We start from the raw sequence: 16,581 nt of genomic DNA, 5'->3' as shown, positions 1-16,581 counted from the left end.
AAATAGAACTGGGCATCAGGATTCTGAATTGCATCCCTAATAGATAACCTTCATACAGCTGATCCTGGCCATTTGTTGAAGAGAAGAGCAGCACTGATGTATTAAATACACATCATTAATCTTGTATATGCTATAGCATGAATGGTATCTCTGGTGTCTGAGACCCAGGTCCTGATTATAATTTGGGTGATGCATTATTTATGGGTGGGATAATGCCCCGCCCACTTATAAACAGCTTGGTGTTCCAACAGCCAGATTTCCCACGTGTAGGTAGACCTGACCCAACTTAATGGTTGGTAAGTCTGTTCAGTAAAATCACGTGAGGTTCATACTTCAAGTGCAGCCAGTCTTTACCCTGGCTCCACAGCTAGGGTAAAGATTTGGCCCTGGCCCTAGCCTGACCCCTATCACAGATTGCTCCACTCTGCCTACCTACAGCCTCTGCTGTACCCCAACACTCTCCTCATCCCTTTCTCTCGCTAATCACCCCACACTAGCCCCCCCTCCTTCCATTTACCACCTGCTCTGAGCAGATGGTAAATGGAAACATGTTTGTCCCTGCAATTGGGATACCACATGCAGATTTCAACAGGCAAATGCAGGTTTCTATGTCAGATCACATTCCAGGGTCAAATACTTGTGCAAACTAGATATATGTGTGGGTATACCAAATGGAAAGATTGAACCTGATTCACAAAGGGGGGGGAGTCACCGTACTTGGGCGGAAATATCTGTAATGAGAATTCTCATGTGGAGATTAAGTCCTGATTCAGTACGGAGGCCCTTTGTGAATCTGGCCCATTATTTCTAGCTACATGGTATCCCAAATAAAAATCTGGCTACATTGCAATCGGGCCTTTAGAATGTAACTTGAGGATATGTTTCCCAACTTAGGCCTGATGTGTGCAGTGTAGAAAAAAAAGAAAGATGCGAAACATTTCTTGAAAAGTTGATTGCAGTCCATATCAACTTGATTAGTCTGGTTAGTTGACCTGCCTTTAAAAGCAATAGCTTTTTAGCGAATTCTAGGGAAATCACAGTTAACAAGCACAATTTACATCCATTTCTTTGAAAATTTACTTGTTTGGTGAAGTCAGGATCAAAAGCTAAATGCAACTCAGGGAAGCTTTTTACATCATCTACTTTTAGAACTCACCGGCCACGATCGATGTGGGTGTGTGGAAGAGGTGCCCTCCGACAATGCACTCCTGGTAGAAGCAAACCTGGGCACCTTTTGGACGATCTCAACAAACTTTCCAGTAATAACATAGCTTATTCTTTAGTTTTCTTCTTTAGTTCATAATTGGAAATTCTAAAAATAATATTTTGAAATGTAGGGCCCAATAAAAGTTTTGATGGACTGATTAGTCACAATTTGTCTGGTGGAGGACTTTACATCTGCCAGACTATGACTTCTACGACTGCCTAATTTATAAATGTCCACCTAGCAGGTCATTTATAAAGGCTTTGGCAGGGACCACCATCACAGAGGTTACTGTCATTTCATTTTACTGTTACAGAGCTGAATAAAAAGGACGCAGCCCTGTCTGATCTTCCACGGCTTCTTCCCTGGTCGCACCACTTTATGTCCAGAAGACAGCAGTTTATCCTTCCAGTTTTCATAAAGCGCATTATTTGTTTCATTACATCGAGGACTATCAGTCCTGTTCATGCTGTGCCCTTCATCATTTTCTCATTTTGGGGCATGGAACCATTCAAGATTATTGGTCCTCATATTTGTATCTCGGGCTCGAGATAGTTCTACTCATTATGAGTTTAATATATCCCAACATCTGTTGGTTTCCATGATATTTTGAAGAGCCACCCATTAATATACTCTAGTGGTGATACATCTTTCTCCTCTATTGTACTACTTTGGCACTTTGGACTCATATCGTTTAAAGGACCTCTTTCTTTTTGATTCCCCTTTCATCGTGGATTTTATTAAAAAAGAATTATTTTTCTCGCGGAAGATTATCTTGTTTTTGTGTACTCTTTCTTTGGAGACGACATCATGTTATAATTAGAGCACAGCTTTCAGAGGTGAAACTCCTGATGAAGACAGTGTTTCTGTCGAAATGCGCGTTGAGTCAGCCGTGCACCTGTTTCAGCTAAAAGACCTGACAATTCTTCTAAGCAAAATTATCATTGTCTTGTGGTCATCATATACTGTGTATCGTCCAAATCACTTTATTTGTGACAAATGAAATACGATTTTTATATTTGTGTGTGTGTTGAGGATATATGGTATTGAGTGAAAGTGGGAAAAATGTTGTGCGCCTGTGAAAGTCTCTGTAGCCAATGTTTGTCTATTATGTTATCCAACATATTTATCTGTTTTGCACCATGTATTTAATAATCAATTAATATCAAAAGAATCAATAAATAATTTATATGTTTCTAATATATTAGTTTTGAGTGTCACTATTGTGTTTTTCTTAATTATGTTATAGGGATCTGCTAAGGTTCTGAAGTAGCCCTTGAAACTTTACATAATCGCAGCCCTGTAACAAACAGAATTTTTTCTATTCCAAAAGAAAAGCCAAAACGGGATTTTCTTTTTGTAAAAAAAAAAGGTTATGCTTCCCTCACCATGGGAGGCTTGTCCCATGGCTGGGGAGTATTAAAAAAGTTGTTACCGTTTCTTACCACCAGGTTTTACCTGGTGGTAAGGAACGCTAAAACATTACTACATGTTTCCCCATCCAAATTGGGTGGGCAGACGTAGCTATTTCTCTGATGGCCCTTACTCCCAAGGCAGTCAGAGGGGATTAATCAAGGCAGAGACAGAGTTGTCTCTACCGTATTTAACCCAAAGGTCTGCCCGCATCTTCGTGGGGTAGGCGAACTGCATTCTTGGCGGTGAGAATACTGTGTCGCTGTTGCAACAGAGTATCCTTACTGCCAAAAATTAAGTTGGACCCTTAGTTTTTAGAAGTTTTCCCCCTTTTCAATTTATTAAGAGAACGGTGAAAAGCAAGCTAGTGAAAATTGTTGTCATTCAGTGAAGAGTTAAAAATAATGTTCTATTTACTGAGTCCTGCATCTCTAACAATCACCAGCAGTAGGCATTCTAGTGTGTCGCTTTGTTTCGTGACAAGCGATGTTTTTTTTTTAAGATCTGTTGTAACAGCCTTCATCAGCTACCCCCTTTAATGAAGTATTTAGTTTGTTCCATGACACTTGTTCCATAAAAGATAACATGTATGCAGTTAGTCTAAATATTGAAAACGGATGTTGAAACAGTAGCTTTTTGCAAAGTACCTGCAAAATTGTCTTACCCGATGAAGATGCCGCATACGTGGCACGGAATCCTTTGGTGGTGTAGGCTGAATCAGAGGCAAACTTCACAACCATGCTATTGCTGAATGAAGTAACAGGATGTGGCAGGCTGGTACCACAGTAACGGCCTAGATAACAATAACAACAATGAATAACTAAAAAGACATTTCAAATTACAGAACTGAAAGTCTGTTCATTTTTAATCAAATGCAGTTGCTCTAAAACTTAATAGTTCTATTAGTTTATCTCTGTGATATCTTTTTGCTTTTTTACAATTAATAGTGCACTTTAGTGGAATCTCACTTTGTAAAAATTACACTTCTAGATAATGTTGATTACAAAATATACCCATAAAACCATTTACTTTGGAAATTTTTAGGAGAGAACATAATTATACTGGAGCCTAGAGTTATCAAGTCCAAATTTGCATGAGTAATTTGACTCCAAGCCAGTTTATTACATAATAATAAAGAATGTAACTGAAAATGTTGTAAAATGTGTGGCAATCTATTTCACTCATTGGTGGCCATTCAGACATCCATTCTCTATGGCAGTAATAATGAGAAGCCTGGTACATTAAAGTTTTCAAGCATCGTGGGGAGTGCAAATACGCATGGGGGAGACACTTCTCATCATTTTTGCTGGTGGGATTTGTGAAGCGAAGGTACACTGCATTTGACCTTATTTTCACTGTAAACAGTCTACACTAACAGAATTTCGGCAGCTGAGTTTTAAATGTGGCTTAGGACAGAGATCTGATATGTTAATTTTCACTTGTTTCTAGAAAACTGAACACATTCTAATGAGAATAGCTGCTGTATTCTGGCTAATGCCAATTTTATGGAATTTATCATTATTTATGACATCTTCATTTTCATACTTTTGTCGGTAAAGGTCGAACTTTTTAATGAGTACAGCTACCACATTCTGGTTAACGCAGCTTTTATCCAGCTTTAAGGGGTATATTCACAAGAACATGTGAAAACTACTGCAAGAGTAGCGTAACACAACTTTCAACATCGCAGCCTATCACGGGAAAATAACCCTGTGTCAACATGGAATTCACAACACCGCACTAGCATGCGATAGACACCAGATAACACGTCAAATGTCCGCATGAAATGCCACGCTGCAAAAATGCGACACGCAAACGCTAAAAAACATGCGATGAGGCCAACTGCGGTACAAAATAGTAGTAAAAACCAGCCACAGGCCTGCAAATCCCACGCGTCTGGCGGGACAATGCACCACAAAAACCACAGAAACAACACACCAGAAACAAGCCAAAGCACGCAGCAACATGGATGCACCCTGACCCAGCGGTGAGGCCAACCAGAACCCCACAACCCCCACAGACTACCAGCAAGGAACAACAGGGTCGAGGAAGGCCAGGGAGAAGAGGGAGAGTAAGACAGGGTGCAGACCATAGGAAAACAAGACCACCGTCACAGAGGTGACAGAACACTACCAGCAACTGACCCACAAGCAGACCACCTGGAATGCAGTCGGAGTGCCGAGGAGGCCAATCGAGGAGGCCAATAGGCGCTGGCATGACATGACAACCTAAACAAGGCACAAACCCGCTGCCAATAGGAAGGCAGCAACGGTGACAGGAGGTGGCATTCCAGAGCCACAGGAGGAGCTGGAGGAAACCCAGGCCACAGTCATCAGTATGGAGACGGTGCAAGGAGTATGGACTCCAGACACAGCTCGAGAGGACCTGGCACAACATCAACAGGGAGTGCAACAAACAGGAACTGGGGGGACGGTGGGAGATGAGCACAATGGCACACATGCACAATGAGGTGTAGCACACTGCACACCCACAATTACCCAGGATCATGTCCCAGATCCTCTTGGCACACTGCAGCACACACACATAGAAAGAATAGCACACCCACATTGACGACAATGTGGTACAATGTGCATAGCCGACACTGCAGAACAGAGGACACAACTGGCTCCGCACATGCACAGAAACATGCCTACTACATTTGACAGAGCTGGAAACTGTGAAATGGAAATTTAAGCGTACAACCTCACATTCGTCATGTAGTCCAAATGTATACCGTCCTGCAGAAGAATCCAGCACCTCCTAAACAGTAATAATGTACATTGCCATACAGTCTGCATGCAAATCAGCACAATGTGCCAACATACACGTCAGCACATTGCCAACATGCATCTCCCCTTCACATTGCAGAGGGGCACACAACACTTTTAGCAGAGCACAGAATACAGCACATCTGTGATGACGGAGACGACTACCACACTGTCGACACCGACGCCCTACAACAGACCATGGATATCCCACGCAACCCCCCACCAGGACCCGGCCAGCCAAGCTAATCAGAGGAGAACACCGATCCTGCAACAGACCACACAACAGGAAGCACCAGCAAGCACAGCTGGCCCAGGACACTTCACTCACCCACACATAGCACCCCAATGCCATGTGTCAGCACGCCTAACGCAGGTGGCTCAACAGGTGTGGGTGGGGGCTGAACCCATGGAATGTGAACTAGAACACAGTAGTTGTCTATCACCCTTCAGGGACCACCCACACTGCCATAGAGACACATGCAGATGCACATTCACAGTACAAAACCACACCTAGGGGCGCTCAAATAGCAGTCACACACCCATGTTTGCTCTGGATATGACAGCCCTGGCTACTCCCCTTACAAATTGAGTGGGTGACGACAAAGCTACATGTGCAAGCTCCAAGCTGCCTGCGGTGACATGTCCGCATCTGATGTACACAGCAGACTGTAATGTCGTAAGGCCCTGAGGCCCTCATGCATACAACAAGACCACAGGGACACACACATATATCATGTTGAACTGGCAGGGTCACATGTACAGTGACGCCTGTGCTGGATGTGTATGGGTTGAGTGTAAGCCATTCCACACGGAATGTCTGGTGCTGGCAACCACTTGAACATTGGACACCAATGCAATGGAAACAGAAAACACATGCATAACAGAGTCAACTACTGAGCAACAAGGAGTGACCCAGAGAAACAGAAGTGTCCGTGAGTTGCGGTGCACTGGGGTTGGGACACTAGAGATGAGCGCGCTCATGTGAAGAAAAGTCTTGGATTGTGTCCCTTCGATGTATTCCTGATGCAGATGCAGTGGGGTGTGTTAGACCTGCATCATCTTCCCCATTAACATCTCAGGGCCCCCACACTGTTTGAGGTGACATAGCTGCGCAACCTCTCCACAGCACAAAACTCAATCAGCAATGGACAATGGCCTGTGGTGCACTGAGTCACTGGCACCTGGAGTGCTGAGTAGGGTATTAGGCCGATGATGGCATCCAAAACAGGTCTGAGCAACTCCGTAAGCCTGTCAGGACCACCGTATCGACTCTGACAGATGGCAGTTGGAGGTGGTCCTTGCGGTGGTGGCGTATGCATTCTGCGGTGATGTGACATCCAGGCCAGTCAGGACTTGCTTTGGTGTGTGAGCCCTGGTGGGATGCGGTTGGGCCCGGAGGCGGTGTACAGCGCAGGGACACAGAGAAATGGCCTAAGGCCAATGCCTCAGGGGCCATCTAATATCTCAGAAGAAGGGGTCCTGGACCGGACCAGCACAGAGTTAGTGGCCCTGGATGTGCTGCGGCCAGCACAGGCACCCAGCCACAGGACGGTAACTTGCGGTGCAGTCAGATAGGCCATGTGACCTGAGCGGGTCCTCATCAATGTCCGAGGTGTATGTTGTGGAGAGTTGCGGGGGACAGTGGAAGGTGTCCTCCAGGGCATGATGCAGAAGGTTTGATTTTATCCGGAAGCAGCAAATAGTGAGGTGGAAAGAGCAAGCCTTGTTTTCACCATCAATTCGGTATCAGCTACATGAGGATTAAAACTAGCCCCCAGTCCTTAGACTCAGATGCCACCAATGTACGACCAGTGTGTGTTCATTAATGTCGGGTAACAGACTTAGTGGCACCGGTGCTGAGAGGGGATGCAGTCTTGCAATGATGCCTGTACACTGATATGAACACTGCCATCGCTAAATCAATACTCATTAACCTACTGGACCGCCGTGTAGGCCGGAGGCAGCGGTCAGCACGGGCCAGTCACCGAGTGTCGCCGGCATAGGTTGGTGGCCCCACCGGCCTGCGTAGTTCAGGTTCAGTGGCACCACGTGGTCGGTCACCTCCATGACTGTGACCCGGACTGAGCCGCATCTTCCTCTTACTCCTCTCCCTGCGACCACTAGTGTGGACTCTGCCATTCGTGATTCGCGATAAGGTGCTGGATGTGAGACCTACTGGTCCGCAGGATAGTCCTGGTCCCTCATCCACGTGTCGCCGGCTGGCGTTGAACAGGGTTAGGGGCACCACGTGTCGCAAGATACCCATATGGAACTATGCCTCATGGATCGGGGGGGGGTCCTGGTGCTGTTGCCACTGGCCCGGATTTGGGGTCACTGCTATTAAGGAACCAGGACATTGTTTCACATATTGGACCTACTGGGCCGAAGAGGACGAAGGTGTAGCATGCGAATAAGAAAGGAGCAATGTGGGCCAGCGCCGGAGGGGCAAGAATGGTCTGAGAGGCTGGCAGGGTCGCGGGCATCGGGCTTTGAGCTTACACCGGCTTGTGGTGGGCCCTCCTTGACACACGCCGGTGTCGGCAGGTGATCAGTGTGGCCTGGCTGAGGCAGGGCGGGCCTGACAGGTTCGTGGTCCAGCGGGCCGGGATTCGGCAGGCGCACAGGATCGCAGGCAACTCTGCTCACGAGGACGACATCGGCCTCGTGGCGGGGTGGGAGGCACCGCCCTGGCAGAGACGTTGGGCTTTCCGGAAGAGGACCACCCCCAGGGCTATGTGCTTTTATTCGCACCCCTAAGCTGGCCTGGCGTATGCCGCACCTTTCCAATCTGCTCGCACTTACGGGGGCGTAACAGACAACATTTCCGCAAAGATCCCCACTGGCTGGGGTGACATGGTTGCGTCCACTGTCCACTACACTCCATACACCAGAGGTGTATGTCATCATGGATATGGGTATGTTATACATTCTGCTGTGTTGGTGCCATAGGCCACAATGGTCAGGATGCATAGATGGTTGTCCCTTTCAGCCTGTAGTGGACAGTGACATTGTCAGATTTTGGGTCTGTGAGGCAGGTGCGTTTCCTGGCGGGCCGCTGTCTTTGTCTGTGCTGCCTCTGTGGTGGTCCGAGGGGGGGTGTTGCGGGTGGGGGTTGGGTCCTGGGGTGGTGGCCGTGGGTGTTGTGGCCCTCTTGGGTGTTCCGGCTGCATAATGAGTGGCTCCATGGCATATGTTCCCCTTCCGATGATGCCCTGGGCTGGGCTCCCCATTTGAGGTGCAGGCTGTCACCCGACTTTACACCAGGTCAGAGCAGGTGTTAATTTCCTGCTGCTTATTGCGTGTTTTGTGTTCGAATGTTCAGGTGTCGTGTTGTCGCAGCTTTTTGCACGGGAACGCCTACTCTGCATCCTATTAGCAAGATCAGGGGTCCTCTGTGCCGATGTTTTTTGCGGCTGCTATCGCGGGTAAACTGGTGCTGTGGGCTGTTAACACCAGCTTGTGAATGGGGAGGTAAATTTATCACGACTTTGGCAGCGATAAAGTGCTGTTAATTCAGTGATAGCTCCTTGTGAATATGCCCCTAAGTGTTTTGCAGATTTCTTCATTGTCACATTTTTGCAGGCAAATGTATAACTTTAAGATGAGTGCAGCCACAATTTTTATGCGAACTCAGAGAGGAGAAAAATGCCACGTCAATCTAGACAGGCCCTGCGTGACTGCATTTAATGGACCCTTGCATCCTTAGTGCAAAGTGGGAGAGAACAGTGGGAGCAGTATCTCCCAGAAGAGGGCTGAATCAACCTCCTGACTCCTTCAGTGCCACATTAAAGCGGCAGATATAATAAAGAGCATCACACATACAAAAGTAGAAAGAACATTTAGTTGCAATTTTCATATATTGTCCCTTCAAGTGTGAGAAGTGCCTTGTATCTTTCCCACGTACGGGGTTAATTAAGCTTAGAACTCGCTCAAAACATGCTAAAACAAATGACAAGTTGCTTTGGTACCACATTTGAAATATGAACCTTTTACTGTCACAGTAAACAAAATGTGCCGCCAGTATTTTTGCTGTACAAGGTGGTAGTGTGAGTGTTAAGAGCGAGAAATGGCTATGGTTAACAGTCATGAATGTATCTAGAAAATGTTATTTCAGAATCCGACCCTGCAGCAATAAGCTAGTCAGTCTGGGAATAAAGGGTTTCCTTGGATGAAATGACCCTGCCACCCTTATCTTCCGACAACAACCCAGGCGAAAGCCAGGCTCTACCAGGTTAAAGAAGCGGCTCTGGATGTGAGGCGTGAAAGGAAACAGATGTGTCTGTCTCCCATTTCCACTTTTACATCTGCTTACTCAATTACTGAATAGAGGAGATAGTGTGATAAATTGTGTTGAGGTCACAGGATTTGCTTTGGGCTTTCCTTTATCAACATGTGATAAGGACATACAGACATTTTTATTATTTTATTTTGTTGTTGTTGCAGTTTTGTTTTGTATAGAACGAACTCGACCCGAAGGCATCAGAGCGCTTTACAAGAGCAGCACTTGCATTACAGAGGGACACATTGGCACGGGGAGATAAAGTGGTTTGCCCAGATTCACAGGGGGTTTGAGCCTCCTGCCAGACTCGAATCTGGCTTACCAGCTTCAAAGTCGACCGCTCAAGCCGTTAAGCCACATCCTCTCCCAATGGAAAATGAGATTCAAATGGTTTGCTTTTTTACTTTTTTTAAGTTTCAGTTTAACTAAAATGGAGATGTCTACCTACTTCAATCTACTCGTTTGACTATTTCGATAGGTCAAAAGGTTATAATTTTTGTAATTAAAGTATTTTAGGAAAAATATGATATCTTTTTAAATAGGTCTTTGTATTCACAAACAGTGGCTCTTCATCGGTAACCATACAAAGTAAAGGTGATTTCTCATCACACAATAACGCATTAATCCAACCCAATATATCAATGCATCTAAAGTAGAAGGAAAGAAAAGAGCAATATATGTCTACTGTACCTTCAAGAGGGGCATCAAGATTGTCACCATCTAGAATCTCCACAAAGTCTGATGAGCAGTTTCTATTCCAGTTTTCAATGTCGAAGTCAGTGAATGAGAGAGTAACATGGTTGACTGTGGATAAAAAAAGGTATTGTTTTTAAAATCATAGCTTGGGACTTGCAAAACAAACACAAAGTTTAGAACCAATGGCCTGCAGAAAATGTTGCTGGTGTTTACATGCTTTCCCAAAATGGGAGCAGTCAAGACCCACAAATCCTCTAGCAGATGCTGAGGTGCATCTGTGCTTACACAGGGAAGTAGAGAAGAAAAAAAAAATGAGATAGAGTTACATGTTTGCCTACACATAACATCTTTGCTTGTGTGGCTAAGTAATTCGTTATTGAGGAGGCAGGCATATAAGTGTGTGGAGCTATAAGTCAATAAAGTTGCTGTAAAGTTGGAAATGATTTTCTGAGGATAGGTTCAGAGTCCTTTTTTCCACGCCAATTCAGAGTTATCGCTATATCTTGGGGTTTCCACAACATTGAAACCAGAACACACTCTAATATGCAGAGGGCAAGATGATGAACATTGCTCTAGGGAGTCCATAGGTAAGGGAGGACTGAGGACATGAATACTGTTTCCACTTGATATTGAAACTATGGAAGATTATTCTCAATGTTGAAGCAAGCTGGCCACATTAAGACCACAGAGAGGTAAAGGAGAAACAGTACATCCTTAGAAAATAGCAAACACACTGGTTGGTATTGGACTATGGCTGCACCATGGTTGATGAGTGCTTGAGCATGTTGAGCATCTAAGCCACTGCTATCCTGCAAGGAATTTCTAATAGTTGGGAGCTGCAGGATTGTTCCTCAGGAAAATATTCAGGAAACTGTAAAGTTGTGATTGGATTGTTAGCTCTGGCCCTAAAGAAAAAGGGTCCCCAACGAAACCATATTTAGAGTACCTTGGAAGAGCTAAGTATGTGTAGAATTATTTAGAGTTCCAGTACTGCATAACTATTGTTTTCGCTAGATTTTGCATGCATAAATTGCTGCTGCTTCAAGTGAGGACATCTTTGTTTTGGACAGAATGAATTTTTCCTAAAAACTGAAGTGCTTTAAGACCATTTTCAGTGCTTGAAATACATGCACTGCTGTCCCATAGTGGCTGTTTATGATGGTGCAGGGTCATAGTATAACAGAGGTGGTCTGTGATATCCATTGTTTTCTATTGCTATTTTCTACTGTTTCTTACAAAAAGTATATATTGCATTGTCTCTGAAGGAAGCCTGGGTGCAGCGCAAGCATGGTAAAAATGTTATTGTACGCTTCCTCTCTTCACTATTCTAACCGTACTGGGCCATTTACGATTAGACAGTCTGCAGCATTTCCATTTACAACAGAGGCAATGATCCTCAGTGGAATATTTGTCTGCTGATAGGAGGGGCGGAAATTAGGGTAACCAAACACACCGTTAGCTGCCCAATGAGGATTATAAATTGACAGCCACCACACAAATTTGAGATCTGGTTTAGGTACACCACTCTCAGGACCAGACTACAGAAATAAAGAATTACAACACGAAGACCCAACCTGCTAAATAAGTTAAGTTGGACTAGGTTCATACATAGCAAAAGATCTGCTAAGGCTACATAGAACAAAGAAGCTGAACTTCAAATTCAATAAAAGCTCACTGATTCACCATACAACACATTTAAATCATTAGTAAATTAGCACAACTTCAATTGAAGAATCAACAAGACATAACAAGAGACTCAGAAGGATTGTAAATTAATTTGATTATTGTATTACAGATTCAAAATTAATTGCAACTAGTAATCTTTTAAGTATGGTGGTTAAGAATATCATGGCTTGCAACAAAATGCCAACCATTTAGGCTAAGCTTTAAGGGATAGGTTTTTCCAGAAATAAAAGAGGTTAAAGAGTTGTGGAGTCTCATTACCATTAAAGGCAGAAGGATCATTTGGTTGTCTAACAGCTCAAAATCCTAAAGAAAAACTGAATAGGTTTCAGTTTTAGAGTCCATTAAGGGCCAGTCCATTAGCATAGAGCAAAATAAATAAGAAATGAATTGCTTAGGCAAAGAAGGTTAGTCCATCTGCAAACTTCGGCAGCATTACAGCAGCAGCACTAGCATTCAGCAAAGCATTCCATAGGAAAATGACAGTTCTTAAAGAATATCAAAAATCAATCATCATAGCGTCCTCTTTCAAAGGTAGAAGTAAAAGTATGGTGTTTCGTGTCAAAAAGCAAAAATCAAAAGGTGTAGCGTTTGGACTCCTTTGGGGTTTCTCCTTTTATAAAGCCTCTGCAAAAGTTCCAGTGATGTAGAATCACACCACCACCAGAAGACAGTCATATACTCAGATTCACATAATATCACCTAGGACATTGCACCAGTGAGATGCTTTATTACACTAGTCATGAGAAATGAGGATTTGAAAGTCCATATAGACCTAAAATCAGTGAAAAAGAAGTACAACGTAGCCATCTACAGCAACAGCTGAAATCCTGTAACCACAGGAATAATTTTCTGTGAATGTTGAAGAAACATTCAGGAATTTGAAAGTTACACATGTACTGAACAAATAATGCAACATTTCACTTGCTATTAAAGACCCATTGTATTAGGTCAAGTAACATGTCAGCATTACAGAAAGCATTTTTGGAAAATCATCCTTTAAATGAAATAAAATCTAAATTGATATCAAATATAATGCAAATACATCATTCTTAATAGGAAATAAAGAACTTTCACCAAATATTGGAACTGTCCTACTACCACAAATGTTTCTCAATCTTTATATTATTTTATAGGTTCCTACTATAAAATTGTTTCATATTTTGAATAAACTATGGAATCTCTAATATTATTATGCAAAGTTTCAAGTTCATACCATGTTTCTACTCATTTTTGCACCAGCTTTTCTACATGGTGCATTCTAATGAAAAGGCAATTGGAACACTAAGCCTTAATAAGACACTAGTTCATCAGTAAAAGCTAATAAACAAAATATTCATAAGTAATTCTCATTAGTGTGACTCATTGATATGTATTAGTAGTACTTCATCTTTCATTTAAAAGCACTCTTTTACAATGCTTCTGCTACCTTTGTCTTTGTTCCATGTGTTACTGTGTCTAACGTGTACTAAGTGCACTTTCAGTTTTTCATCCCTTAAATCAGTAAATGTGCCATGTATTAGGATTTTTGCAATCTCACTCCATCATCTGTTGGACAAGACACCATCATGGGCACTTGTTCCACCCATGTTCAAATGCTGTAAGTATTCAAAGTCAACAGTAATCAGAAGAAAAGGGGTGCCAAGCTCCTATTCAACAAAATAATGAAAGCTGGTATTTTTAGACAGTAGAGTGTATCAAAAGCCAAACTCCAGAAGCCAATGTGCAAGAGTTTCAGAAACGTTAGTGATGGCTTGACGTTTTTATTACCCAAATAATGCCATCAATGTTATTTGATAAATGAGCTGCCCTTTTTGGCCACAGTAGTAACAGATGCTTTTAACCTTCTCATGGCAAAATCTGCCTTAAAACAGAGAACTGAGTTTAAACCAGGTCAAATAATTTTGCCCAAGTGTGATATGGCTATCTGTAATTCATCTGAATCCATGGCCATCACCTCGTTGATACCTGCTTGACACCAGCAGAAGTAATTTCTTACATACTTAAGCCATCTTCCCAACAGTGATGATTCAATTCCAGCTGTTCCAAGCAAGAAATTCATCTGTGCCAAATTTAGTTTCAATATTTAGATTGAAAAAGTGTACAATCACAGAATAGGTGAATACAAGGGACACATGGTAGCTGCTTATTGCCCAAACAAATCTACCAGTTTTTTTCTACAGTATACTTGATCTTTGTACTGCACACTAGAAAGTCACATTTGAAGACTAGAGAGACTTACGCCCCACATATGAGTTGCCTATTATTTAGTCCAGATATTCTGCAAAGCTAGAATATCCACTTCTGGACTATATCCTTGTGCCAAATTTTTCTTCAGGTTATGCCACTTGGAATGGTGAATAACGTGTACTGAAAAAATCAGCATGATATTTTCCTTTCTCTGCTGCATTGGTGGGAGTTTTCGAAGGATCAGGAATAATGTAAGGAGCACAAGGATGGGCAGGGGAGTGTGAGGGAATGTTATCTGCTCAGCTCGAGTGCTGCAGTGTCCAGGTTGTTTGTCTACCCACAACCTCTGATCCATTCTATCAGTGTTTTCTAGACCTGCTAATTTTGGGTCTGGACACATTTCACCATTCATACCATGGTGGAGTGGTATCCACTCGTCTTCCTTATGAGAGGGACCCAGTCTATAGCCTATCTTCCCTGTGAGGATTGGTAATTGCTTGATGAAATATTTATCATGAGATAACAAATCAACCCATTTAACATGGGGAATTCTCTGTTATTGCATTAATTTCCACATGATATTCCTGAATTCCTGGCATTTTCGTCAGGACAGATACCACCAGGTTTGACCTTGTGGAATTGTATTGGAGTCAGACAAGCAGTAATACTGTGTGTGTCAATACTGTAGAACAGTCATTCTTACAACAATCCAATGTTGCCTATCAATGCACCTGAATCGAGTAATCAGTGCATGACAAAGTGAGTGTCCTTATTATTTTACTTTTACAAAAACTGGAGAAAGAAACTATTGATGGGGAGGAACTTCCTTTTACTTCTCTGTCAAGAAGTCACTACATTGCTAAAGGCAGTAGTATTCCTTAAATTGAGGTCACCTGAGATGATGTACACGTAGTTAATCTTTAATTCTGATGGTCCGATATTGTTATTTGTAGTTGAGTTGTTTTGAGTCAGAGAGAGAAAAGGTATTATACATACAGTCACAGAGCTAAGTATCTGAAGGTTTAAGTGGAGAGTTCTCTTAGAAGGGACTGTCAAACATCTACTGGAAGGTGACAACCCACATTCATCATCATACTTTTTAAATTTGATGCCTCCTTACAAAGCCTTATGCTGAAGGCAGTGGTCATCGATATAAGTTCAGGAGAGCTGAATGCAATATATACTTTTGAGATATTCATATTGGGTAACATTTACAAACTAGACGGCTAAATCAGAAAGCAATTTTGGAGTACCTCAAACAGTACTCCAGGAGCACACTTTTATGTTCTCTTACAGGCCTTCATCAATGAGCTCCAAAACATCCAAAATGAGAATAAAGAGGGTATAATCAGAGAATACTCATTTACAACTTATACAAAAGAAATGATTGTGTGCTGTTTGCACTTTTAAAAATAGTCATTTGGATATTTCGGGGCCAATTCACCAAGGAATGCAAAAGTACGTAAAGGTTCTTCAGAAATGCTTCCTCTACTCATGAATGCTTTTTTTAATTGGCCCTAATGTGTCTGACTATAAATAAATTAGATGATCAGCAGTTATCCTGGTGCTCTGTTGTGGATCTCTTATTCCTTTATTTATGTTGGGTACCTCTGCTTTAGGGAATGTCCTTGCAACCAATTGTAAACATAATCAGAAGTCATTGAAGCTTCTTTAGAATTGGAGAATTGTGATATTTCCAGATCTTTTAGTCACCACTATAGCCAAGGAACTGTGTAGTATTTCTAATTTTCTGTCTATAACTGTAGCCATCCAAAGCTTTTCAGGTTGAGCTGTCAGATTCGGCAAAGTAAGGTCTAAATAATTATTAGATAATAATATGATATTTTCGACTGCTTTCTCTTTAAGCAGAACTGCACAGAATACTAATTCGAGATTTGACATGATACAGGACCTATTCCTATAAGTTTGGCATTTTTTTAAGAAAGTGAGGGTGAAATGTATTCCTTCTTTCTAACCAAAGGTCTTTACGGGAAACATAAATATATGTTAAAAGCGGTTGTGGCATGATTTATAAAGTATTCGCTATTCTCAGCTTTTGGGTTACAGAAGTATTTTTTTATATTTCTAGCACTGATGTTTTGATGTTTTCATTATTACCTTTCATCTAATGTGGGTAAGTGGGGAACATGGGAGAGTTCTTCTGAAGGACATATACAGAGCTGAAATATATATATATATATATATATATAACTAAATTCAGTTTCTCGATATATGTGTGAATAATTAGCTATTTAGAAATTGCAGGGGCAACTAAAATAAGAAAAGTCTCTCAATATGCTTTTATTTAAAGTTAAAAAAATGTAATACAAGGCTAGAGTCCTCAAGTT

The 16,581-nt window shown here is 42.4% G+C and overlaps 1 protein-coding gene across 1 annotated transcript in view; it reads right to left on the bottom strand.

The window, feature by feature from the left end:
* The window catches only part of CUBN (cubilin), a 1,583,269-nt gene that overhangs the window by 713,300 nt on the left and 853,388 nt on the right, over nt 1–16,581 (bottom strand). Inside the window, exons 34-35 of the mRNA XM_078663578.1 lie at nt 10,355–10,468; nt 3,282–3,410 (exon numbers count right to left, since the gene is read on the bottom strand). Of these exons, the coding sequence (XP_078519704.1) occupies nt 3,282–3,410; nt 10,355–10,468 (243 nt within the window). The remainder of the gene's footprint in view (nt 1–3,281; nt 3,411–10,354; nt 10,469–16,581) is intronic.

This window comes from Lissotriton helveticus, chromosome 10 (assembly GCF_964261635.1).
Source record: "Lissotriton helveticus chromosome 10, aLisHel1.1, whole genome shotgun sequence".
Classification (NCBI taxonomy): Eukaryota; Metazoa; Chordata; class Amphibia; order Caudata; family Salamandridae; genus Lissotriton; species Lissotriton helveticus.
This window is presented reverse-complemented; position numbering and strand designations above follow the sequence as displayed.